Source organism: Dipodomys spectabilis, unplaced genomic scaffold (genome assembly GCF_019054845.1).
Source record: "Dipodomys spectabilis isolate Male_0828 unplaced genomic scaffold, ASM1905484v1 ptg000002l, whole genome shotgun sequence".
Classification (NCBI taxonomy): Eukaryota; Metazoa; Chordata; class Mammalia; order Rodentia; family Heteromyidae; genus Dipodomys; species Dipodomys spectabilis.
Window position 1 is genome coordinate 17,099,507 of NW_024870679.1, and position 27,862 is coordinate 17,127,368.

The following is a 27,862-nucleotide window of genomic DNA, read 5'->3' on the forward strand; positions in this document are numbered from 1 at the left end:
AAAACTGCTCTAGTTGTATATAATTAGTGACTCAAAGTTTGGAAATGCTCTAGAATCCTAAAATTTATTGTCTAGTTGGCAAAGCAGAAAGTGAGTTTGTTACTGGGCAGTCAAGCTATGGACATCTAGGCAACAATTCTAGGTACTATGCAATCATTTGAGTTAATGAAATATGGTCAAAACTTATTTCACCAAGGAAAAAAAAACATATTTGACCAGTCATGAAAAGTTGCAACCAATGCATCTAACTGAATATAGTTAAAACAGAAGGAGGGGGATAATAGTGTCAAGAGTGTCATACATCATGAAGTAATAACTTCTGATATAGCCACCAACATTTTGCACTTGATATCTCAGCATGCTATACATAGAAATAGATTAAATAGTTAGAGATTGCCTAGCTACATGATGAGAGATTCTTCTTTTGCTGGAACTCTTTCATAATATAGCACTACCTTTTCAAGCGTTTTAAAGATTTTGAGGCTGTAGAAGAACAGCTAAAATTGTTTTGTTGTTTAAACGTCTTTGTTAGTTCATACTGCTTTCTACACTGATGACTATTGATTTAATCTTGCCCAAATTTTCATATGCTATCAAACTCACTGAAATATTGTGCTTTATTATTATTTTCTTTCTTTTTTTATTTTTATTTTATTATTATTATTTTGTGTTAAAATACTGTACAGAGAGGTTACAATTACATGGGCAAGATAATGAGTACATTTCTTATCAAGCCTTGTAGCCTCCTCCTTGGTTTCTCCTTCCCATCCCTTCCCATCCTCCCTCCAGCCCCCCACCCAATCCTCCCTGCTTCCCCCCTCTCCCCCCACCACTAAAGTTGTAAAGTTCTTTTTTGACATAACGACTTGTACATTTCTTTGTTGAAATGGATCCACCTGTATCCCTATTTAAACGATTTGTTTTTCCCCTTTCCCTCCACAAATTATACCAACATCAAATACAGTGAAAGCAGGGGTTATACTGTGGGGGAGGGACTACAAAGCAACAAAGAAATAATCTTGTAAATGTGTTAGAAACAATCGCATGAAAGAAAAAAATTTGAATACATATCTTAGGGTTCATTTCCCTAACATCAACTTATCTGACCTTTTCTGCTTGTCTCAGACATATACTAGATATTGCAAATAAGGGAAACCATGGGTTTATTATTATTTTCTTGTTGTTGTTTGTTGGTTGTGGGCCTGAACTCTGGGCCTGGGTGCTGTCCCTCAACTCTTCAGCTCAAGGCTAGCCCTCTACCACTTGAGCCACAGTACCACTTCTGGCTTTTTCTGCTTATGTGGTGCTGAGGAATCAAACCCAGGGCCTCATGCATGCAAGGCAAGCACTCTACCACTGATCCACCTTCCCTGCCCTGCTTTATTATTTTTAAGTATGTATTCAAAATGAATGAAGCTTATTTTCATTTGAGAATATTTCAGTTATTTTATCACAATATATTTGCTAATTCTTTTGTTACTGAATTGTAATCCATGAAACAGAAGTTTTGTTTGCTTATTCTGCCATAGAGTATTATTTTTAGTTTTGTAGAGCTTTTCCAGCAATGAGTGACATTGATGAGAATTTATTGAATGAAATGTAAAATTTGATTTCAGATGTTGAGAGTGGTGATATATGACATAAATGATTGAAGTTTATCATGATCTGGGAAACATTCTGTGTCTGCTTTGAGTCAGAAATTCAGTTTGTGAATATAAACTAATATAGAACTATCTAATGAGAGAAAAATTAGCATGATAGTCCATTTCTAGGCTTGTAATAAATTAATATAGGAAAAGACGAAAAAACAAGAATCCTTCAAAACTTGATGGCATGACAAAGTTAAAATTTCAGTTTTGTTTTGCCAAAAGTATTCTGACATGCTGTACAACTAAAAATAAAGTGCAGATTTATGTCAACAGCTTCATTTAGTAAATGCAAACAAGTAGCAACTGAGTACTTACTATGTAAATATTATGATCTAGGTGTTTGGAATATGTTAGTTAAGAAAATAGTAAGTTCTTAAGGAGTTACCATTCTTGGGTGAGGTTGGAGAAAGGAATAGATCTGAAATATTTTAACAGTATATAAATGTGCTATTCTGGCACCTTACAATAGAATTAATGGAAATTATCCCAGCTTACTTGCATTCCAAATTCTAAAAAGAACTTAGAAAGTCCCTATAGAGAAACAAGAAATCATATAAATGTTATTACTTAAAGTTAAATATGATGGAGGAGATTGAAACATATAGAAGCATAGTACTATGCTTCTTTTTATATTTCCAGAGTGCTGCTTTGTGCTATTCCCCTTGACTAGGCTATTTGATTTAATGTTCTAGATTTAACATTGAAGATTTCATCATACTAGCAGGATCTTTGTCCATTTAACAAAATTTTAAAGTTAAAAATACTTTTTTATTGTGAAGGTGATGTACAAAGGGGTTACAGTTAGATAGGTTAGGTGATGAGTACATTTCTTTTTGAAAAGTGTCACCTCTTCCCTGTTTTCTCCCAGTTTTTTTCCCTCCTGACACTTCCCCCCCCCCCCCAGACACAATAACATTTTTTACTCTGAAATATTTGACTCCTTAATGTTCTTCTAAGCGGCAAAATTTAGAAGCATTTTCAAAGAGTTCCCTTACTTCAATTATATACAGTCCAAAGCTTTTGATGATGTAAGTATCTTGAAACTATTTAATCTTCTCTTAAGTTGTGTGCTTTCTAAAGAGAGGCCTAGTCACTGCCACACTCATTTTAGGAGTTAAGGAAATGTTAAGTGAAACATGACTTTTATAGATGGATTAGTTTGTATTTATTAGATGCATAAGAACTTCTCTGGAATAGTTCTTAAAAAGTTCTCTGAGGAAGAAGAGGAAGAGGAGGAATTAGTGGATCCCCTGACAACAATGAGAGAGCAATGTGAGCAGCTGGAGAAATGTGCAAAGGCCAGGGAACATCTAGAGGCCTGTCATGTGCGTGTATCATCTCGATCACAGACAAAAGAGGATTGCACAGATGAGCTCTTTGACTTCTTGCATGCAAGGGACCATTGTGTGGCCCACAAACTCTTTACCAGCTTGAAGTAAATTTGCAGACTCACTCCAGACTATCAAATGGGCATCAGGATATTAACCTTCTGGTTTTGAACGTGTCATTTCTAATGTGTACAACTATAAATTCCTATGGACTTTGGATTCTGGTTTAGGAGTATCTATGTAATTAGTAGTGATGTATCTTAATAAAGTCCTATGATCGCCAAAGAAAAAAAAGTTCTCTGGAATAGAAAGGAACTTATGCTAGGTTTATCACATTACTTTGATAAATAAAACAATATGACATATTAATTGTGTAGTTTGGGATTGGAAAGATTGAAATTTTAGTAATTGTAGAGATAAAAATGTTTGAACTATTATTCATTTGTCTACATGTGATTACACAATCAGATAAATTCTATTTTTTAGCTTCTTTACACAGATAGAAATTTTGTGATTTGTGCTCCAACTGGTTCTGGAAAAACTGTAGTATTTGAACTAGCTATCATAAGATTGCTTATGGAAGCACCGTTACCATGGCTAAACATTAAAATTGTTTACAGTAAGTATATAAGAATAATGATTAGTTATGATAATAAAACATTGACACAGAAAAGAAGTAAATTAAATCCAGGTTATAGGCATTACTCTTTGATTTCCCATACATTTTTAAGAAAGTTTTTTAATTGTATTTATTTGTGATGCTAGAGATTGAACTCAAAAGTCTTGCACATGCTAGGTACTCTACTACTGAGCTACACTCAAGCCCTACTAAATTCTTCCCTTTTTATAGTAGTGCTAGGCAAGACTCTATCTACTATTAATATAATTTTAATAACGACAAAAGGGCTTAACAAGTAAAAAGCAATAATCTTCTGCTTGATCTCTCTCCATGATTAGTTGTACTTACCTGAGCAGTCACTTTATTTCTATTTTTATGCTTTTCTGATGATTTAAATTTATATCCCTATAGATACCAATATCTATATTGGTAACTTTTTAACTTATCAGCACTAGGTCTAGATGCATATTTTTACCCTAACTTTATTAACTAAAATTTATGACAATTTTAAAATTGTATTCATGTCAAAAGTAAATATATTTTTTACAGTGGCACCAATAAAAGCTCTTTGTAGTCAACGTTTTGATGACTGGAAGGAAAAATTTGGACCATTAGGATTGAATTGTAAAGAACTCACTGGAGATACAGTAATGGATGACCTATTTGAGATTCAGCATGCCAATATTATTATGACAACTCCAGTAAGCATTATATATACTGTTTCATTTAACAGGTTGAACAGAAAATATTAACTTTTTATGAACCAGACACTGGTGGCTCATGCCTGTTATCCTAGCTACTTAGGAGGCTGAGCTCTGAGGACCGGTATTCAAAACTGTCATGGACAGCAAAGTCCATGAAAGTCACCACCAGAAAACCAGAAGTGGCACTGTGGCTCAAAGTGGTAGCGTGCTAGCCTTGAACAAAAGAGCTTAGGTATAGCACCCAGTCCCTGAGTTCAAACCCCACAACTGACCAAAAAAAGAAAATACCTACTTCTTTATATCAAAAGAAAAAAGTAAATGAAAATACAAATTAAGTATATAAATATTTGTATTGTAAACAAATTAACATAAAAAGTAATGGTATTCAGGCACCAAAATATACCAAATAAATAAATAGGTAGAATACAAATAACAAAGATAAAAAATAGACAAAGAATATTCTATTTGTTATTTTGATTTGTAATCATACTGCTTATAATTGTTTGGCTCAGCAAAAATACATTCTACCAAGGCAGCATGATCTGTCTTATCTAAATCCTACCTTGATAGAATTAAAAAATATGCAGTTTGACTTAAATTTGTGATTAAACCTTAGAAATATAAAGGACCTACTTTTTAAAAACAAAGTGCTTTAAATCACTGTCAAAATGTTTTAAATAGTTTTTAATTACTAAGTCTGTTTCAGAGTATTGCCCATCATTTGTTTAAATAAATTCTTATTGATGTCTTTTAAAAGATATTTTATTAGAATATATAACTTGTACAAGGAGAGCTTCATTGTGACATTTCCATACATACATACAATATGCTTTTATCAAATTCACTTACTTTATCTCTCTCCCTCACTCCTTTTCTCCTCTTCTTTAAGCAGTTTTAGCGGGATTTATTGTTCTATTTTCACACATGCATATTAAATACTTTGACTAGTCACTCTCATTCACTCTTTCCATGGGCCCTCTCCTTCTCGCTACCACCTAACTTAGGCTATTTTCCTTTCTTGTCATTTTGTCATTTAAGTGTATATTAATTATACAAAGGGGTTTGAACATGGTAATTCACGTATACATATATTACATTTAGTCATGTTAACCTTTCTATTGCTTTCTCTTTCCATTTCCCTCCACCCTCATCACATTAAACTACTTGCACTCTTTTTTTTCTGTAGGAAAAATGGGACAGCATGACTAGGAAATGGAGAGACAACTCTTTGGTCCAACTGGTTCGACTATTTCTCATTGATGAGGTAGTAAGCACATTATTTCTTTGAGAAATCACATGAAATGATTAGATTCGATTAAAAGAAATGGGACATATTCAGCCAAATAATATGTTTAACTCCTTAAAGTAGAAAAGACTCCAAGAAAAAATGTTAATATCATTATAGATTATAATTGATTACATCAATTTTGAGTTATAACTGATTATTTTTTCTTGATTTCTTAGGTACATGTTGTAAAAGATGAAAATCGTGGTCCAACTCTTGAAGTTGTAGTTAGCAGAATGAAAACTGTACAGTCATTATCTCAACCTTTGCAAAATACCATCACTATTATTCCAATGAGATTTGTGGCTGTATCTGCAACAATTCCAAATGCTGAAGATGTAAGTAAGGATTTTAGTCTGTGAGGTTTGTTATGACTTGTGAGATATTTAACCATTTTGATTTTAAAGAAAAATGAGAATCTTTTTTTCATTTTCAGGTATAGTTCTGGATAGTAGCAAAATATTATGATAGTAAGAAGTTTCTGTGACATCATCATAGAATTTTTTATTTTGACTTGGACTCTTATAAAGGAAAATAAACTAAAACAATAATACTTGATTGGAAATTTGCCACAGGAAAATAGTGGGTATAGTTTTGAAATACTGCTGTTGGTTGCATTTACCAATAAATCAACAAATAAGTATCATTGAACTATTAAAAAATTGGGCTGGGAAGGTTGCTCAGTGGTAGAGTGCTTGCCTTGCATGCAGGAGATCCTGGGTTCGATTCCTCAGCACTACATAAGCAAAAATAAAAAAAAAATCTGGAAGTGGCACTGTGGCTCAAGTGGTAGAGCACTAGCCTTGAGATGAAGAGCTGAGGGACAGCGCCCAAGCCCAGAGTTCAGGCCCCATGACCGGAGGTCCCCCCCCAAAAAAATAAATAAATAAAAAATAACTACTTCATGAAATACTTCAACTCTAAAGTGATTAATAATTATGTTATTTTGCCTATAGAAAAATTCTTTGAAAAATTTAATAGAAAAAATTTAATGCATCTATTTCTATTAAGATTGCAGAATGGCTTTCAGATGGTGAAAGACCTGCTGTATGTCTAAAAATGGATGAGAGCCACAGACCTGTGAAACTTCGGAAAGTGGTCCTGGGATTTCCTTGCAGTAGTAACCAGACTGAATTTAAGTTTGACTTAACATTAAACTACAAAATTTCCAGTGTTATAAGAGCATACTCTGATCAGAAACCGACACTTGTGGTATGGATGTTTGGTTGCTTATTTTTTAGTGTGATGTTTAATTTTGATTATGATTAATACATTAATTATTAATTCACTTTTAGTTTTGTGCAACAAGGAAAGGTGTACAACAGGCTGCTTCTGTTCTTGTGAAAGATACTAAATTTATTATAACTATGGAACAGAAACAAAGGTATGTGTTTTTCCCCTGGAAATAGAAGAGCTTTATGGGATTATTTTGATAAGAAAAACGAGTTTAGATAGATAGATAGATAGATAGATAGATAGATAGATAGATAGATAGATAGTTGATATCTCTAACCCTGTTAGAGATAGTAACAGTTATAATAATTTTGAGGATTGAGAAAAATGAATCTTACTGAAGCCTAACTACATATTCAGATTTCTTGAAAGATAAAAGTTATCCATACTGCAATCTTCATTTCTTTTCTTTCTTTCTTTCTTCCCTTTTTCTGTGTCTCTTTTGTTTTTGGTGGTACTGGGCTTTTGAACTTAGGGCCTCAAGCTTACTTGGCTTGCATGCTCTGCTGAAACTCTACCACTTGAGCCATGCCTACAGCCTGGCTTTTCCTGGTTATTTTGGAGCTGAAATTTCAGACTTTTCTGACCAGGCTGATTTACTTCAATCCCATATCTCAGCCTCCTGAGTAGTTAAGATTATAGATGAGTTACCAATGCCCAATTACCTATGTTCATTTGATGAGGAGGATGGTACTGGATCTGGAATGAACTCAGAGGCTGAGCACTGTCATTAAGTCTTTTTTCTCTTGCGGTTAGTGCTTTACCATTTGAGCCACAGCTCCACTTCTGGCTTTTTGCTGGTTAATTGGAAATAAGAATGATAGATTTTCTTGTCTGAGCTAGCTTTGAACTGTAATTCTTAGATCTTAGCCTCATGAGTAAGTAGCTAGGATCACAGGCATAAGCCATCATCGCCCAGCTCTATCTTCATTTTTGTACCCAGTTTTCATCCAGCCCTGATACAGTCTTTCACAAAGCAGACCTTTGCTAATTGATCTTCCCTGAGCCTAGCACATTTGACCACTTCCACTTTATTGAAACCCCCACTGGACTCTGTTCTTTCATGATCATCTTCTACCATTTTTCTCCTATTTTGCAAGCTTCTCATTCTCAGTATGCCTTACCTTTTCTACTCAACTCTTAAATTTAGATATTCTGTTGTATGTATGAGGGTGGAGTTCTGAATTTCATTCTTTATAATTTCACTTTCCTACATATCTCTACTTGTAGGTCTGTGAATTTCTAGATTTGTACATCCAGCCTACACTTCCTTTCTGAGCTCTAGATCTGTAATCTATCTGTCTCACATCCAGTTGTATATCTTATGGACATCTCAAACTGTGTTCAAAATAGAATCTTTTTCCCAAGCCAGCTCCTTCTTCAGTGTTTCCATCATAATTATGCATCATTTTGATGGTTGCTCAAGGTTGAAACCTATCATCCTCTCTCAACTTCCTCCCAATGGGTAATTAATTATCAAAGCCTCTTCATTCTTAAAGTCTAAACAAAATAACCCCTTAGTCCCCAGTGTCTTGGTATTTAAGAAGTTTGACTGATGACTAGAAGTTAGATTAAAAATCATTCCAGGAAAAGAAACCATTACACAGGTAAGGTAACAGTTTGCTGGTTAGGGTAACAGTTGGTGGCATTCACAAAGCAGGATAAAATGGCTTGACTGTGTAATAGAAAAGCATGATTATCATGAATGAAAAATTAGCAAGGCATCACATTATATGGGTTACTACAAACCACTCTTAACAGCTTTGGATTTTTTTTTTTTTTTTGGTTGGTCGTGGGGCTTGAACCCTGGGCCTGGGCACTGTCCCTCAGCTCTTCAGCTCAAGGCGAGCGCTCTACCACTTGAGCTACAGCCCCACTTCCGGTTTTCTGGTGGTTTATTGTAGATAGGAGTCTCACGGTATCTCCTGCCCGGGCTGGCTTTGAACCCCGATCCTCACATCTCAGCCTCCTGAGTAGCTAGGATTACAGGCGTGAGCCACCAGCACCCGGCTATAGAGAAGCTATAAGCATGCCAACCTTCCTTTCCTTTTCTGTACCTTTTTTTTTGTTGTTGTTGTTGGTTGTGGGGCTTGAACTCTGGGCTTGGGCGCTGTCCCTGTGCTCTTCAGCTCAAGGTGAGCACTCTACCGCTTGAGCCACAGCACCACTTCAGCTTTGGATTTTTATCCAAACAAACCTCTATAGCGTTTAAGGCAGTAAACTGACATATTCACTTTTGCAATTTAACAATCACTCTCATGTGGAGAAAAAAAAGTAGGAAATTGAAATATATAGGATACATCTCTTTAAAACCAATCTGTGCTGGGTGCCAGTGGCTCACACCTGTAATCCTAGACACTCAGGAGACTAAGATTTGAGGATTATGGTTCGAAGCCAGCCCAAGCAGAAAAATCCCCATGAGGCTCTTATCTATAATAAACTACTCAAAAAAGTTGGAAATGGTGCTGTAGCTCAAGTGGTAGAGCACTAGTCTTGAACACAAAGAGGCTCAGGGACAGCACCTGGGCCCTGAGTTGAAGCCCCAGGACCAGCAAAAAAAAAAAAAAAAAAAAAAAAATGAAACAAAAAGCCAAACCAATTTGCACTCCATTTTTCCTATTCAGTTCATGTAAAGATTCCTTTTTCCTATTCAGCTCATACAAAGTACTTTGCTTCATAGTCATTTTCTTGAACAGAAGTACATATACTGCCTTAAATCCTTCTTCATTTCCCCTGCTTGCTTAAGGAAAATTCCTTTCCTTGAGCTCTTTTCTCTACCCTTTAAGGATCCTTTTTCTGCTTATATCTTCCTGTTAAGTGTTTGGGGTTTTTTTAGCCATAAAATCCTAGCATTAAAAGAGTCCCAGGTTTAAAATTATAATTCTGTCAGTTTGTCACTTTTATGTTAGTTTTCTCAGCTTCATTCAATTTCTTCCTCTCTCTCTCTCTCTCTCTCTGTTTCACAATAATGGGGCTCAAACAAGACCTTTAGCATGATAGACAAGCATTTTGTCACTGAGCTACAGCCCAGCTTATCAGCTTCAATTTCATAATCAGATCTCAGTAAACAGGTATCAGCTATATCATATGCCTTTCATAATTAAAAAGACAATATTTCTAAAATACCCGTGTATTGCACCCAATTTATGCTTAATAGTAACATGTTCTCTCTTCATGTTTTGTTTTTATTTTCTTGTGAATTTGTTAAAATTTATGAATATTAAAAAGATGCCTTATAGTGTCATATTTGCAACAAGGAAATGGAAAACCACCAATTAGGGTGTTCTCAGCTTTAATTAAGAAAGAACTAAGCCTATCAAACTCCAAAGTCTTTTCAAGTACTCAAAATCCTTTTCACATTATCAAGAGACTTTCCTAATGTCTTCTCTTCTAATTTAGTCTACTTTTCTTTACATTCTGTATCTCAGAGCATATTTTTACAAACTTATTTTGTATTTCTTTTTTTTTTGTTTATCTACCATGACAGGGTTTAACACTTACTACTTCTTATAAATATTTTTGGTAAGTTGTGTGGCTAGACCATAATTCTAACCCTATGAACATAATAATCATTTTTCCAATATAAACGTGATTTTTCTAAATTCTTGGTTTAGAAATGAGATTTAATGTTACAGCTAATAAATTAATAACTTCCAAATATGAAAGTTAGATGTTCTTTATGTTTTACAAATAGCTTTCAGGTAAGTCTTTTTGTATTTGTGAATTTTGTTATTGTATTTGTGAATTTTGTAATAATAAGTTTTCAGTTTTTTAATGTTATTAGAACTAACTGAATGATTTAATGGTTTTTTAAAACAGGTTACAGAAGTATGCATATTCTGTGAGAGATTCAAAACTGAAAGGTAAGCTTATGTATACACATATACGAGTACGCATGTATGCACACATACACACACGCATGCACACACACTTTTTTTGGTGATTCTGGGGATTGCACCTAAGGCCTTATGCATGTCAGGCAAACCATTTATCACTAAGCCAGATTCTTAGCCTAGAAATAATTTTTGAATAGTATGTTCAGATATAGATAAAAGGATACAAATAGTGATAACATATTAACAGTAACTACAATGCTGTGCATTTCTGTCACAGATACCTTAACATATGGTATTGCTTATCATCATGCTGGGATGGAACTGTCAGATAGAAAAGTAATTGAAGGAGCATTTGTTACTGGAGATCTACGAGTTCTTTGTAAGTTAAACATATTTCTAATGAATATTAAGAATATTTTAGAGAATTATTTTCAAGAAGAAAAAGCTTAAGCATTATGCTTTTCTGATTGTTTTAAAGAACCTGAAATTATGTGACTTCCAGTGTAACTTCATGCTATATATAGTAAGTTTTTTGCAATATTAATTTTCTTTTATATTATTAAAAATAGTGCAATTTGATATCTTGGTATTAGGGTATATTTTATTTTAGATTACAATGCCCTTTCTCCTTGCATTTTCTAAATTTCTTAGAGTCATTCATTGCATTTTTACCAGTATGTCTTTTATAAGAAAATGTCTTCCTGAAGGAATAAAATTATGTAAGGCTTGAACTTATTCCTTAATCTGATACAGTTACCACCAGTACATTAGCTATGGGAGTAAATTTGCCTGCTCACTTGGTAATTATAAAATCTACAATGCATTATGCTGGAGGAATGTTTGAAGAGTACAGTGAAACAGATATTCTACAGATGATTGGTAGAGCTGGCCGACCTCAGGTAAATGACAATAACTTTATGTTTTATAACTTATTTTAGAGACATAAAAATGCTATTGTATATTTTTATTAACATTTCACTAGATATAGTAGAAACATGTAATTAAAATGAAAATCTTGAATGGAGGAATAGAAGTAAAGCAAACCTCACTAATAGAGACATATACCATTCTTCCAACCCTAAATTCTATAAATTCCTATCCATTTGTGAAGGAATAGTTTAATTAACATGCTGCTGAAGATGTTTTTGATTTTGAGGGTTTTGTCTTTTTTCTCTGATAGAGAAGCTATTATTATTTTGAATGTAACAGTTTTTCTGTCCCATTTCTATCCATTTCTGTTCCATTTTCTGTCATGGACATTTTGGAACATGTAGATCCCAGGGTCCTACACTAAATCCTAAAGTTAGCTATATATATATATATACACACACACACACATATGTGTATACACACATGTATGTATATACACATATACACATATACATATATATGTGTGTGCATACATGTATATATATATATATATATATATATAATACGTATGTCAGTCATGGGGCTTGAACACTGGGCCTGGGTGCTTTCCCTCAGCTCTTCAGCTCAAGGATAGCGCTCTACCACTTGAGCCACAGTGCCACTTCTGGTTTTTTCTGGTGGTTTATTGGAGATTAGAGTCTCATGGACTTTCCTGCCTGGACTGGCTTTGAACTGTGATCCTCAGATCTCAGCCTCCTTAATAGCTAGGATTACAGGTGTTAACCACTGATGCCCAGCAGCTGTATACATTTTAAAATACACCCTGTGCTGACAGACCCTTAGATAAAGAAGTCATTCATATAGACATTCAAGGAACATTCAGGACGAATATCTTTTCAAAGTATCAAAATACTATGTTAGCTGGGTATCAGTGGCTCATACCTAATCCTAGCTTCTCAGGAGGCTGAGATCTTAGGATCGTGGTTTGAAGCCAGCCCAGTGAAGAAAGTCTATAAGACTCTTATCAGTGTTAAACCACAAAAAAGTAGAGCTGTGGCTCAAGTGGTAGAGCACCAGCCTTGAGCAAAAGTAGTTAGGAACAGCACATAGGCCCTGAGTTCAAGCCCAAGGAGCAGCACCAAAAAAAAAAAAATATATATATATATCTATATATCTATATATATAGATATATAGATATATATAAAACAAATTTACAAGGATAAATAAGATTATGTATAGACTATACCAATTACTGGTTTGTTTTGACTTCAATATTGCAAAAATTATATTAACTTGGGCTAGGAAGGTGGCTCAGTGGTAGAGTGCTTGCCTTGCATGCAGGAGGCCCTGGGTTCGATTCCTCAGCACCACATAAACAAAAAGAAAAAAAAGCCGGAAGTGGCGCTGTGGCTCAAGTGGTAGAACGCTAGCCTTGAGCTGAAGAGCTGAGGGACAGCACCCAGACCCAGAGTTCAGGCCCCACGACCGGACCCCCCAAAAAAAGAAAAATTATATTAACTTGAAACAAAAATAGTATTTGCAATTATATTCTTGGAAGGTTTTTAAACTACATTCTTAGTTAACATTCAAATTCAGAAGCAGTATTTAAGTCTTTTCAGGCCTGTTATTTTAAGGCACGGGGACTGTTTAATATAAAAAGAAGGTCTTGAGTTATTGAACTGGTGTCAGTGATACACTCTAATCCTTACTAAATTTCTCTGTATGATTTTTTGTTTTCAGTTTGACACTACAGCTACTGCAGTTATTATGACTCGGTTAAGTACCAGAGACAAGTACATTCAAATGTTAGCTTGTAGTGACACTATAGAAAGCAGGTAATACAGAAAAATTCTAAAAAGATAATAATGCTAATACAACTTGTCTTTTTTCTTTTAAATATTACAAAAAAACTTAGTTTGGTGGTTTTCTAAGGTGATTTTCTTCAAAATTTCCAACAGTTGAACTAAAGTCATTTTAAGATACTAAACAATTCTTTTTTAAAAATAGCAATAAAATAATTTTATTCAAGGGTGCTTTTTGTCCTTTGCTTAAAAGGCCTAAATTGTAATAACATCTTACCAGCTATTATTACATTAAATTTTATATATATGAAAATTTATAATTACTAATTTATAGTAAATGAATATAATCTTTAAATTTGTTTTATAATACGAAAGACAATTTGAGAGAAAGGCATTCAGTATTTAGTAGGAAAATAGGATATAATTCAACTCTTCACACATACCCTTTCAGTTTATTTTATTATTATTTGTACAAAGAGGTTATGGTTCCATAAGTCAGGTTATGAATACAATGCATCTTGATCATTGTCACCCTTTTCAGCATTCTCTCCCATTTTCCCCCTTCCCATTCCTACCCTCAATTTACATAGTTCAGTTTTTACATAACATACATTGAAAATAGTGACTGCATTTGCTCACTCTTCCTCCTACCCTTTTTTAAAGTGTCAGTGTATCTTCTAGAGGCATAACAAGTAGAAGTTGAAGTTTGTAGTTGAATTGACTTTTTCAGATTTTCTCTTACACTTTTAGAAATTGTTTTCTTTCATGAATTGTTAAATAAGCAGTGAGCATATTGAACATAATTAAAGTTAAAAGTAAGGTGATGTTTTCAGATTCATATTAATAATGCCGAGTTTTTTTCCCTAGTTTGCACAGACATCTTATTGAACATTTAAACGCAGAGATAGTATTACATACTATCACCGATGTGAATATTGCGTTGGAATGGATACGATCAACCTTGCTTTATATCAGAGCCTTGAAAAACCCATCTCATTATGGTTTGTTACATTGTCCTGGAAAAGTAATAATTTTTTCAAGTCACTGAGCCTCTGTTTATACTAAGAGTTCACAAAATAGATTACAGAAACTAATAGATAACAGAAACAAAAAAGTAATAACAGTCACAAATACTTTTAGAGGCAAGAGTAGGCGAAAGAGAAAACTTTATGTGTTCTATTATAATCTTTTTAATGAGCTTTACAACTCACACCATTAAAGATAGTACCAGAGAGAAAGCTTCAACTAGTAAAAATAAGAAAAATGCCTAATATTTAAAATAGTTAATTTTTAAGTCTTCAATCTTTTCCATACTAAATGGTCAACTGCCTCTTATTCTGAATTTGTGTCTGTTCATTATTTTGTAAGAAATTAAATTCACTTATATTATTTCTGTGGCCTTTCATTCTAGCTCTCAAGCTAAGACACATCTAGTTCTCCTACATTGTTTCCTATAGAACAAGTTAAAAGCTTAAAATAATTAGGATTGCTGAATACCAGAACCTTACTCATTGCAATACCATTCTAATGCAACACAGGTTCAAAACTTTCAGATTTCCAAGGATAATATAAGCCTTTTTACAAAAGAATCTCAGCCAGGGTGTGGTAGCAGTCATCAGTAACTCCATCACTTGGAAAGTAGAGGCTGAAGGATCTCAGTTTGAAGGCTGGCTTGAACTAGCACCTGTTTCAACTAAAAAGAAAATACCTCCATGAATAACTGTGTTATTTAACAATCTGTATTTCTACTTAGAGAGTATATTTGCTTAGTTCAAAAGTCAGTATCAGAATATAAATATTATTATTTTTATTTACTTTTTTGTCAGTCATGGGGCTTGAACTCTGGGTCTGGGCACTGTCCCTCAGCTCTTCAGCTCAAGGCCAGAGCTCTATAACTTGAGCCACAGTGCCACTTCCAGTTTTCTGGTGGTTTTTTGTTTGTTTTATGGGTCCGGTCATGGGGCCTGAACTCTGGTCCTGGGCGCTGTCAGCTCTTCAGCTCAAGGCTAGCGCTCTACCACTTGAGCCACAGTGCCACTTCCAGCTTTTTTCTTTTTGTTTATGTGGTGCTGAGGAATCGAACCCAGGGCCTCAGGCATGCAAGGCAAGCACTCTACCACTGAGCCACCTTCCCAGTCCCTTCCGGTGGTTTTTTGGAGATAAGAGTCTCATGGACTTTCCTGCCCAGGCTGACTTTGAGCCATGATCCTCAGATCTCAGCCTCCTGAGTAGCTAGGATTACAGGTGTGAGCCACCAGCACCAGGCTAAGGTCTTTATTTTTAATCACCACTGTTTACTCTTTTGTACCTTTTTCCTTTTTAAATTGTTTGCTATTGTGAACAAAGTGGAAAAGTAACTGTTTGCTATTGTGAACAAAGTGAAAAATAACCTTGTATTTTTCAAAGTGTAAATGCATTTGTATATAAATATCTAGAATTACTGGGTAAATTTTTAAAATTTGATACTTGTTGCTACATTGCTACCTTAATGACTTACATAGCAACCAACTTTGTTTGATGGTGCCCTATTCTTTCTGTTTGTTCAGCCTTACCTTCAGGGTATATTTTTATCAGTGTTATGTATAAATAATGTTCTATTTTAATTTGCATTTCTTCCTTCTCATGCTTGCTAGACAGGTGCTATCCCACTTGATCCACACCTCTATCCCTTTCTGTTTTAGTTCTTTTATGGATAGGATCGATGAAGTTTTACATATGTACACACATATGCATAACCACACCCAGATCAAGATAAGGAATATTTCCCACAGGTTACTTCATGCCAATTTCCTGTCAAATATTAACCACTTCAAAATGAATATTAAGCTCCCATCACAATATATTAGCTGCATTCTTGATACAAATGCAAGCATTTACTTATAATATTTACCCTTTTTCTCTAGTTTTGTTTGCTCAACGTAATATTAATGAGAGTATTCCATTATAAGTAGGTGTATTCATAGTAGTTTGTTCTTTGCTATTATTGTGCTGTTCCCAGTATGGATATACAATTTAGTCATCTATTACGATTTTTGAATGTATCTTTTTTTTTTGTAGGTACTAGGGTTTGAACTCGGGGCTTTATACTTGCCAGGCAAGCACTCTACCACTTTAGCAACTACTCTCCTCTTGTATGGATCCCACCCCCCCTTTTGTTGTCAGTCATGGAGCTAGAACTCTGGGCCTGAGCGCTTTCCCTCAGCTCTTCAGCTCAAGGCTTGCACTCTACCACTTCAGCCACAGCACCACTTCCAGTTTTCTGGTGGTATATTGGAGATGAGTTTCATGGCTTTGCCTGCCTAGGCTGGCTTTGAACCACAATCCTTAGATCTCAACCTCCTAAGTAGCTAGGATTACAGGCGTGAGCCACCGGCACCCAGCATCCTGTATGTATCTCTTGTTGGTTATGAGCATTCATTTCTTTGGAGTATATCTATGTAAGAGTAGTAAAATAAAGTAGGCCTATAACTTATGTTTAGCTTTAGTAGATAACTCAAACACAGTAATTTTCCTAAAGCAGTTGAACCAACTTACCCTGTCAACAGCTATATAGAAGAATTCTAGTCCTTTACATGATTATCAATAATTGGTTTTATTAGTTTTTAATATCAGTCATTGCCCTGTGTTGTGTGTGTTTGTGTATAGTATGTATATGAGGAGTAGTTGTAGCATAGTAGTAATAGTAATGGTAGTAGTAGTTGTTGATTTGATTTTGCATTTCCTTGTTGAGTACTTGCACTGGGACCTTTTCCTATTGGTCATTTGAACATCTTGTTTCAGAAGTACCTGTTCAAATCTTTTACCTACTTTTAAATCACATTTTTTGTATTTTTATGGTTAATATATAGAAGTTGTTGAGTAAAAAGCTTGTCAAATGTATATATTCAAATCTTTTCTCCAAGTTTGTTGGTTTTTCACATCCTAAAAGCATCTTTGATTTAAAAAAATATTCTTAATTTTAAATAATACTGATGTGAAATTATATATATATATATATATGTATATGTATATCCTTCAGTATGAAAATATTTGTATAATTGTGTTAGTAGCATATGTACTTTTTACTAAATAGCAGTTTTCCAAAATGGTTGTATTACTACTCTTTCATAGAAACATTCTTTTTGTTTTATTCTGTTTTGGTTTGGTTTTTTGTTTTGTTTTGCTTTTTTGCTGGTTTTGGGGCTTGAACTCAGGGCCTGAGCTCTGTCCTTGAGCTGTTTCATTTGAGCCACAGTTCCATTCCTGGTTTTCTGGTGGATAATTGAAGAGTCTCATGGATTTACCTACCCAGACTGGTTTTGAACCCCAATCCTCAGATCTCAGCTTCCTGAGTAGCTAGGATTATAGGTGTGATCCACCAGTGCTCATTTTAGAATGAAAATCCATTAGAAAATAGTCACTTGGCAGATGATTGTGTATAAAACCTAAGCGATTTATTTCACATAGTTCTTATTTCACATAGTTCTGTTCACTGTTAATACAAAAAAGAGGCAAAAGATAGCCAATTGGTATTGAAAGGATTGTAAAACAAATAATTTATAGAGAGTTCATCGCATCAATTCATTAAGCTATTTTTCCTATATGATATTTAGTACTCTTCTCCAAGTGATGGTATAAACTGAACCTATAAAAGATAAGTTAAATCCACTCTATTTTAACTTTTTAATAAATTTTCATGGCTTATACAGGTTTTAAATCTGGATTGAACAAAGAAGGAATTGAAGCAAAATTACAAGGTTAGATGAATTTCCTCCCAGAAATAACATGTTCTAAAATTTTTTATGAACGCAAGCATATTCTTTTGTAAACTATTACTAAATAGCAAACTTCTTTTCAGAAAAAAGTATAAACTAGTTCTTTTCCACACATAAATAAAGCTTAGCATTTAGATTAATATTGTATATAGTATGTTAACTTGGCTTATTTATTTGTACAGTGACCATAGTGTTTGAAAATGCTGCTTAGTAATAAAATTATTTTTATTTTGTAGCCTAGTTTTAATTGAAAATAAGCTTACATTGATGATGAATTTCTTATCCCTATTTTGCCAGTGATATTTTCTTGTCATATCCCAGCTTTCTTATTTAATTAATCATTTAGTGTTTTACTGCTTGTGTCTTAAAAATATAAAAATATTAGGCACTTATTAGAATTAGATAATCTAGCTCTTCATTGTGTTGAGACTGTCTTTCAGTGAAAGAAAAATAATGAATTCATTAAAAATATTTTGTGAACTTTAATTTTTTTGTCTACTTTGATAATCACATGTGGTAAATATAGCTTCAAAGATATGGATAAAGTCATAAGCTATCTTCTTTAAAGAGTAAATTTGTTGTTGAAACAATGATAACTATATATTCGTAATGTGCTGTTGAAAAATACTTGTAAATTATCCACAACTGACTAATTTTCTAATTTTTTTAAACTGAAGTATATTTTAATAATAATGATTAAACACATAAACAAAATCAGATAATTCAAGGGATATTTAACTATATAACTTTAATATTTTATCTTTTGTTAAGTTGGGAGAATTATTGTTCATGCTTGCCTTATTTTCATAGATAAGTTTTGCTTATAAAGAACATTATATAACTGAAAAGAATTGGTAATGTAAAGAAGAAAACAATTAGTATCTTTTCCTTACTCACTGCAATGTTCATGGCTGATATACATATAAGAGAAGATAGATGGACAGGAGAAAAGCATAATATATTTATTTAATCAAAATTTTACATGCCATTGGAACCTTCAAAAATGGAGATCCAGAGATCCAAAGAGTTTTTTCTGAAAAGAACTTTACTATTTAATGTGTGATTTTATTCTTAAGTATGATGAGAGGTAGACAGTTGTGTAGAATTATGACTGCCAAAATGAATATCACCTATTGGTATAAACTGAAACTTAGAAAGGCCAGTTTGTTAGATTTTTCTTGGCCTATTTGTGTATCATTCCTTCCTCTTGGATGTATGGCAGGAACTCTTTAGATTAAGTGTCTACAAACTTAGGAAGGTCAGAATATTACTGTGCTTCAAACAGAAAGGCAGACAGATTATAGTAATCTATGATTCTGAAGCCTTTGTATCTCCGTTGTTTTAGAGTACTTTGGGGTAGTATTTTATGAAGTCTGCCTTAAATCTCTCAGGAAAGGACCTTAGCATAATGTGTGCTGCATTCTAAACTTGATTATGTCTTCTTGCTCAATGTCCTGCAGTAACTCCACCTCACTCTTAGAATAAAATGCAAATTCTCACCAGAGCCCACAGAATCCTACTAGATTCATCCCTGCCTGTTTTTCTCACTTTAGCTTTCCCCCTTGTTCATTCTTCTGTCTCCATATTGGCTTTTGTTTTTTTAATTAAACCTAGTTGTTCTTACTCAGGTCTTTTACACAGTCTGTTTCTTGTTCTTGAAACACTTCTCAAGTATTTCACATGGCCTATATCTTTATTTCATTCAAGCCTCTTTAAAAATCAGCTACTCAGCGTAGTCTTTCTATGTATCAGCTTATTTAAATCTACTTTTACTGAGAGAAAGATTGATTTTCATGATGTCATTTTTGTTGCTCTCCTTGTTCTTGGAGAAGATAATGTCTTTATTTTGAAAATCAGGGTGACTATATACTTCCTTTATATTAGAAATTATGTAGCAATATATTAGAAATACAAGATTTAAAAGTTAAAAAAAAACTTACATTCTCTTTAGCCTTTCTCAGCTTTACTTTTCATGATAGTAGCTTTCAATACCAAAACTTTTATTTGTGTAGATTGCTTTTTTAAACCACAATTTGCTGATTAAGTAAAATATAAGGAAAATACACTGCTGTGAACCTAGTAGATAAACCTTTAGAATAGTGCATAAAGTATAGTAAGCATTCTTCTTTGATTGGTTGACTGATTAATGGGTAATGAGCTGCCTTATTATGTCTAAGCTGGGAGCCTATGGCTCATGCCTATAATCCCAGTTCCTTAAAACACTGAGACCTCAGGATTACAATCCAAAGCCATCCTGGGAAGGAAGTTGGTAAGACTCCATTTAACCACCAGAAAAGCCAAATAGGACTGTGGCACACAAGTGGTAGAGTGCTAGCCTTAAACACAGAAGCTCAGTGACTCCCAGGCCCTGATTTCAAACCCCAGGACCAGTACATACATACAAATGTCTAAGAAAATTAGAAAAGACTTCAAGAGCTTTAATTAGCAAACACATTAAACTATCAAACTGCCAAAACAATGTTGCTTAAAGTATTTCCTAAGCAAACACTTCTAATGACTCTGTGTGTGTGTGTGTGTGTGTGTGTGTGTGTGTGTGTGTGTGTGTGTGTGTGTGTGTGTGTGTGTGTGTGTGTGTGTGTATGTGAGAGAGAAAGACAGACAGAGAGACAGAGACAGAGAGAGGAGGGGAAGAGGATTGAATAGGTTTTACTACTTACTCTGCTCTGAACTATCTTAGTTTTTCTGGGTTCTACTATGGGGTAGACTAAAAATTGTAATTAGCAGAATACACTTATTAGTGATCTACTAATCCATGTCAATTGTAGTAATAGGGCTTCCTATTCCAGGTAGAAATGGTGATTGCTCAGTTAGATGGAAGTAAATACTGAAATCATCAACTAAAACAGGTTTACGTGGTTGTCCAATGAAGTACAAACAGGAAGGAGGGGAAAGACTGGGGGTTTGTAACAAATTTTGTAGGATTATTTGACTATATACTTTGAGCATAAGTCTTTTTGATAAAAATTTAAAACAAAGAAAAATAAAGTTGTTTCATATTGGAAAACAAATTGCACAACAATTCCTTCAACCTAGAGCAAATTACTTAGCCTCTACTCTTCAGTTTCCCAACCTGTATATGGAAATAATAATATTATTTTGAGAATTAACTAGGTAATACATATATATTGTTTCAAGTGCTCTATGTGCTAAATCTCCTTTTATTATTAAATGTTTTTATTTATACTATTGTTACTATTAGAAACATTTCTATAGCATATTTAATAATAATTCTATTTTGCCTTATTTCCCTGTTTCACTGAAATGATTTTTATTATTGAACAGAATTATGTTTGAAAAATCTTAATGACTTGTCATCCCTGGACTTGATAAAGATGGATGGTGATGTTAATTTCAAACCAACAGGTAATGTTTCTTATGATTGTTGGTAAATTTAATTATTGTTGCCCTAACAAAAATTTAATTTTTTTCTCCTCAAATTTAGATCATAGTAAAACTAAATTGTAATCTCCATTATCAACCAAGAGTAGAGGTTAAGGAAATGTTGTTAAAATGATTTTTAATCATTTAAAGCTAATATAGAGAATGTTTATTTTTTGTATTTTTTTCTTACAGAGTCAGGAAGATTGATGGCTTGGTATTATATTACATTTGAGACAGTGAAGAAATTTTGTACAATCAGTGGAAAAGAAACTTTATCAGATCTGGTAAGTTAACTTTCATGAGAGCAATAAATAGGTAATGATATAGTACAAAAACTATTGGAGAAGAAACTATTATATATGCTTCATATAATTTATTATTGAACAAGTCAAAAGGAAAGCTTTTTCTTATTGTTGTTGTTGGTCATGGGGCCTGAACTCTGGACCTGGGCACTGTCCCTCAGCTCTTCAGCTCAAGGCTAGTGCTCTACCACTTGAACCACAGCACCACTTCCTGTTTTTCTGCTAATGTGGTGCTGAGGAATTGAACCCAGGGCCTTATGCATTCAAGGCAAGCACTCTACCACTGAGCCACCTTCCCAGCCCCAAAAGGAAAGCATTTGTAATTACATCTCCCTTCAGTGTGTCTCTGTCATAAGACATGAAATATGTCTTAGAATATATTTGGTCTTCAGTTGCATTTTTATCAGAGCTGAGAAAGTTTATATACATACTCAAAATAGGTGTAATAACTATTTACAACTTAACTGATAATGCTAATTAATTTGGTAGTGACAAATATGTGAGAGAGATTTCAGGACAATGTAGCATGATATATTAAGAAAGTCTGGTATGAGTAAAGGACAGTGAGTTGGAATCTAGGGTTGTGGCAACCTTTCCCTAAATCTTTTGCACCAGCATAGCAGTAACAGTTGAAATAAAATAGTATCAATTATAGTCCAGAAAAAAGAAATGATTATGAAGATGAGAATATTAAGTTAAAATGTCACAGTGGGGACAATTTTGCACCTGTAGCAGCCACATCACAGGCATATTCTTTCTTCCTTCCTTGTGTGTGTGTGTGTGTGTGTGTGTGTGTGTGTGAGTGAGTGTGTATATGTATGTATGTGTCATAGGACTTGAACTCAGGGCCTGGGTGCTGTCCTTGAGCTTTCGTGCTCAAGCTAGTACTCTTAACACTTTGAGCCACAGTGCCATTTCTGGTTATCCAATGGTTAACTGGAAATAATAGTCTCACAGACTTTCTTCCCCTGGGCTGGCTTTGAACTGTGATCCTGAGATCTCAGCCTCCTAAGTAGCTAGGATTATAGAGCACCTCGCAACAGGCATATTTATAGTGCCTGTTGTCTACATTGATTCTTCCTCTCTTTGCTGGAAACATGAATGTGAAACAAGATACTTGTAAAATAAAATTTTTAATCTCAAATTGAAATGATTGTATTTAATTTTAAATACCTGTGTTGATTAGCATAATAAGATTAGTATACTAAGGATTATATAAGATAATGTTAGTTGTTATAAAGAAATCACCTGAACAAAATTTTATGAAAGGTAAAAGGTTTATATTTTCATGTAAATATTCTTCATTAAGAAGAAAATAAAAGTATAAAATATCCAATACTAACAATGACTGATCTGATCTTTAGTTTAACAAGAAAATTAGAACAAGTGTTAGTTCCATTTATAGATAAGGGAAACAAAGCACAGAGTGTGCTTACTAGTCATCTGACAAAGCTAGTCTATAAAATGCAAATTTTTTATTACCTGAAGCATTATTTTCTATTAAATATTTGGAATTATGACTGATAAGATATAGAAGGCTATAAAGGAAGACGAAAAAGAACAGTGTTTATTGAGTGCTTTTTACTATGCATTAGGCACTGGGTTGTATATTGTAAATTTTGTCTTTCTAATCTTTCTAATCTAATTGGTATAGTTCTAATGTCTAATTACATCACTTATTAAGTATAATATATAAAGCACGCTCTGAATTATTAATTGGTAAAACCATGGTGTCCCCAGGCAGCATGAAAAATAAGTAAATGTAGAGAAATAAGATGTGATAAAAGAAGTTGAAAATGAACTTAATATTAAGTGGACAAATTCCTAAATTCTGTAGGTCTCAATGATCGCCAGCTGTAATGAATTTCTAGATGTACAGTTAAGGATAAATGAAAAGAAAACACTGAATACTTTGAACAAAAGTCCAAATCGGATAACTATCAGGTACAGAAATTACATATATTTAAAATAACTTTATGAAGTTTTACTTAAAGTAGGTCATAAAAGTTTTTCCATATGTTTTTATTTATAGATTTCCAATGGACGGAAGAATTAAAACAACAGAAATGAAAGTAAATTGGTAATAATAATTTTTAATATTTTATTGTTTTGCCTACTGGTCCCTAGTTCATAGTAATGAAGGTTTACATCTACTTATTCTTTTTTTTTTGATATGGGGTGTCATGTAGACAAGGCTGGCAATCGTTCTACTTCTGCTCCCAAATTACTAGGATTACAGGTGTGCACCACCACTTTTGGTTTCTTTTTTAGCTTTAAAGCATATTTTAAATTTATTTTACATAATACAAAAAATAGAATATTCCCATTAAAATTAGGGGGCAGATTATAGATGTGAAATTAATTTTCAGGGATTTTCAGACTGGGGCTAGGAGAGCTGAAGAAGAACGATGGAAGGTGTGACATCAATCAAGATGGGGCATTGTACTCAAATTGTTATATTGAGTTGAAAGCTCTTTATCCAACTACTTTAATAACTAAAAAATTTAAAAACAACTTTCAGACTAATTAAAATGAATTTACTGGTTGGGAGTATAGCTCAATGGCAGAACACTTTCCTAACATGTGCAAGACCTTGGATTCAATCACCAGCACCATACCAAAAAAAGTGAATATTTTTAAAAATGAATATCGTTAAGAATGTGTTCTGTTGAGGTGAAAAGTAAACAATAGAAAAAATGTTCTGTTTATATTTATCATCAGGAGCTTTCAGGCTGGCTTGAATGATAACCATGCATAAAAACAATATCCACCATTAAAACAAATGTAATACGTGTATTTAAATGATAGTGACAGTCTAGACAAGACAAATAAGCCAACACATGAATTGAGGGAAGCATACATTATAGTGGATTACTATTCTGCTAATAGTGGGGAATGTATATATAAGTAGTAATTGGAACACTAAAGTTTACACTTGTCTACACAGTTTGAAATCACAAAGGCAGTAGTATGATTTTCTTCTATTCAAAGTACATTTCTAAGTATTTATGTTTTCTAAATATTTAGTACTAATGTTTCTAAGTATTTAGTACTAAGTATTAGTACTGAGGTCATTTTAAAGTACATTAAGCTCATTTTTAATGTAGCTTAATGAAATCAACTAGCCAATTAATTTTCTTCCTTAGCTAGAGATTATTATTTCTTTGGGTTATTTCCTGACATCTCATTGAATCTTATCTTCTAATATGCCTATGAAACAGTCTTCTAAATATATGTATGCAATTCATCATGCAGGTCTATATCTTGAACATAGACGCTAATATTTTATGTCTTAGCTGTATTTCTCTGGTAATTAACATGTCCTTAGAAATCACAGAGAACTAAGAGACTATATAGTCCAAACTTGTCATTTTCAAATGAATCAGTAATATTTGGGTATGTTATGACTTGCCAAGTATGATGCTACATTAAGGACTAAGTTAGAACTAGAATCTGGGTGGCTTGATTCACTTAGTTGTTGTTTTGTTTTGTTTTTTTAAGTATACTCTGTTTTAGTTTGTTTGTTTGTTTTTGCCAGTCCTGGAGCTTAAACTCAGGATGTGGGCACTGTTCCTGAGCTTCTTTTGCTCAAAGCTAGCACTCTACCACTTGAGCCACAGCACCATTTCTGGCTTTTTTTGTTTATGTGGTACTGAGGCACATGAACTCAAGGCATCGTGCATGTTAGGCAAGCGCTCTACCACTAAGCCACATTCCCAGGTCCCTTTAAATATACTCTGTTACACTAGTTACTGAATCAAATCAAGGTATTTCCCTATAAACATTTTGTTTGAAATTTTAATGATTTCCTATACTCTGCCTAAAATTGGATTCTACACTCTTTTGATTAGGGCTGTCAGATTTAAAAATTGATGAGTTATAATTGGTTTTATGCATACCATAATTTAAATTATTACTATAATCTCCCACCTTTGTGCATCTTATTTGAGAATTGCCAAGAAAAGAGTATGCATCAATGTGGAGTTGTCATTTCTTATTGCAGAATTTACATGTAGTCTAACTTTTCACATGTATGCATTCCTGTTTTGCTAAATTTCAGATCTGTTCTTCTTTAAGTAGACATCAAAAGAGAGAGAGAAAGACTGAACTTTTGGAGGTTGGGAAAAGGAATTCAGAGATAATACAAACCAAGACAGAAACAATTTTTCAATCAATAATGTTGAATACTGTAACTTTTCAAAGGAAACAATGAAATTTCTTTTTCCACAGTCTTATCCAGGCCCAGCTAGGATGCATTCCTATACAAGATTTTGCTTTGACACAAGATACCTCGAAGATTTTCAGAAATGGTTCACGAATTGCAAGATGTATGTTTCAGGAGAGTGGATTTTCAGTGTTTTCTCAGTAAACTAGCACACCAAGTTTAACATTGGAAACTTTTTTTCAGGGCTGTCAGATTTTGTAGCTGCTCAAGAAAAGAAGTTTGCTGTGCTATTGAACAGTCTGATTTTAGCTAAATGTTTTAGGTGTAAACTTTGGGAGAACTCTCTGTATGTATCCAAACAACTGGAAAAAATTGGTAAGTACTGAATACAGCAAGCAATTTGTTATTATCTGCAATTTATTTTACTTTTACTGTTGACAGTCATTCTATGATGAATATATAACTGTAAAAAAATGTGTTTTATGGTCCAAAATAAAGTACTTTATTTTGAAAGTCTGATTTTTATTTGCTCTTGCTTAAATGATTACATTTAAAATCAACTAAATAGTTCATGAGAAATGTCATCTGCTACTTTTTTTAATGCTTTTTTCTCATACTGATAGTGAGCTTTTGTTCCAATTATTAATTAAGTCTCTTCTCTGACTCATATTTTGCTTTGTTTTCAGTGACAAAATACAAAACTAGGAATCCTGGCCATTTTAAATTATTTACAGAAAATTATGTTATTTATGTATATTTTTAACTTTTTCCATTTTCAATAATAGATTTTTATTACCAGTCTGTTGAAAAAAGATTAAAGGTGTCATTTATAAAAAACTGGAATTAGGCTCAAGGATTCTGGAATTATCCAGTTTTTACCTTTGACTTTCTGACCCCACTCCTTAAATGGCTACAATTGTAAAAGGAAGGCTCAGCTTCTACTTAAGTTGTGAGAAATGCCATATTCATTTTACAAAGACAAGTGTGTTCTAAACTGGCAAGGATTTTATTCAACATTTGGAAAATAGAACCTTAGAGAGCAATTTGAAATTAGGTGAAATAATTATTAGTGTTATTATTCTTGAAAAAGCCAGTCTTTCAAGGATATTAAGTGTGGATACCTGTTGCATTCTGTCCTCTCCAGATTGTCAAATACTAACTTGCCTATCACACAAACTCAGTACAGCTGAACAGAAAAAAAGCAAATATTCCTCAGAAAAATATTGATAGGAAACATGTAAATCTAAACCAAATGTAAATCTAAGTGCTTATGGAACATGATAAAGAGAAACTAATACTAATTGATTTTAACAGTAAATATAAACTTTCAAAAGCTAGAAGTTGGAGCTGGGAAGTTGGCTCAGTGGTAGAGTGCTTGCCTCATATGAATGAGGCCTGGTTTTGATTCCTTTGTACCACATAAGCAGAAAAAGCTGAAAGTGGCACTGTGGCTCAAGTGGTAGAGTGCTAGCCTTGAGCTGACGAGCTGAGGGACAGTGCCCAGGCCCAGAGTTCAGGCTCCACGATCAACAACAACAACAACAAGAAAGCTAAAAGTCAGGAAAAGTCTTGAGGAAAATGGAAATGAACATTAAGGTATATTCATTTGAACCCTGGAACATTAAAAAGTATTCATTAGAATACTGGAAGCTTTTGTCTTAAGAATGGGTAAGATAGCCAGGAATTGGTAACTCATGCTTATAATCCTAGAAAGTCAGAAGGCTGAGACTGAGGATTGGTTTTTGAAGTCATCCTGGGCAGAAAAGTCTATGAGACTCCATCTCCAATTAACCAGCACAAACTGGGCTGGAAGTAGTGCTCAAGTGATGAGAGCATCAGCTTTGAGCAAACAAGCTGAGTAAAAATACCAAGCCCTGAGATCAAGTCCCAGTACTGGATAAGTAAATAAATAA

At 33.6% G+C, this 27,862-nt stretch overlaps 2 protein-coding genes across 2 annotated transcripts in view; both read left to right on the forward strand.

Moving 5' to 3' along the window:
• Hfm1 (helicase for meiosis 1) overlaps nucleotides 1–27,862 on the forward strand; it is a 75,744-nt gene that overhangs the window by 19,928 nt on the left and 27,954 nt on the right. The window contains exons 6-24 of the mRNA XM_042684583.1: nucleotides 2,607–2,677; nucleotides 3,464–3,596; nucleotides 4,146–4,297; nucleotides 5,487–5,564; nucleotides 5,765–5,923; nucleotides 6,597–6,797; nucleotides 6,881–6,969; nucleotides 10,638–10,681; nucleotides 10,932–11,033; nucleotides 11,408–11,553; nucleotides 13,265–13,359; nucleotides 14,194–14,327; nucleotides 18,015–18,062; nucleotides 21,384–21,464; nucleotides 21,675–21,766; nucleotides 23,622–23,728; nucleotides 23,817–23,864; nucleotides 26,015–26,112; nucleotides 26,193–26,324. Of these exons, the coding sequence (XP_042540517.1) occupies nucleotides 2,607–2,677; nucleotides 3,464–3,596; nucleotides 4,146–4,297; nucleotides 5,487–5,564; nucleotides 5,765–5,923; nucleotides 6,597–6,797; nucleotides 6,881–6,969; nucleotides 10,638–10,681; nucleotides 10,932–11,033; nucleotides 11,408–11,553; nucleotides 13,265–13,359; nucleotides 14,194–14,327; nucleotides 18,015–18,062; nucleotides 21,384–21,464; nucleotides 21,675–21,766; nucleotides 23,622–23,728; nucleotides 23,817–23,864; nucleotides 26,015–26,112; nucleotides 26,193–26,324 (2,010 nt within the window). The remainder of the gene's footprint in view (nucleotides 1–2,606; nucleotides 2,678–3,463; nucleotides 3,597–4,145; nucleotides 4,298–5,486; nucleotides 5,565–5,764; nucleotides 5,924–6,596; nucleotides 6,798–6,880; nucleotides 6,970–10,637; nucleotides 10,682–10,931; nucleotides 11,034–11,407; nucleotides 11,554–13,264; nucleotides 13,360–14,193; nucleotides 14,328–18,014; nucleotides 18,063–21,383; nucleotides 21,465–21,674; nucleotides 21,767–23,621; nucleotides 23,729–23,816; nucleotides 23,865–26,014; nucleotides 26,113–26,192; nucleotides 26,325–27,862) is intronic.
• Nucleotides 2,822–3,247, forward strand: LOC122107694 (cytochrome b-c1 complex subunit 6, mitochondrial-like). Its single transcript, XM_042679506.1, has one exon. It carries the CDS (start codon nucleotides 2,822–2,824, stop codon nucleotides 3,086–3,088), a length of 267 nt encoding a protein of 88 aa, XP_042535440.1. The 3' UTR covers nucleotides 3,089–3,247.

Bases quoted from the DNA above. Each gene is read 5' to 3' on its own strand.
- LOC122107694 (XM_042679506.1), top strand. From the start codon at position 2,822: ATGCATAAGAACTTCTCTGGAATAGTTCTTAAAAAGTTCTCTGAGGAA.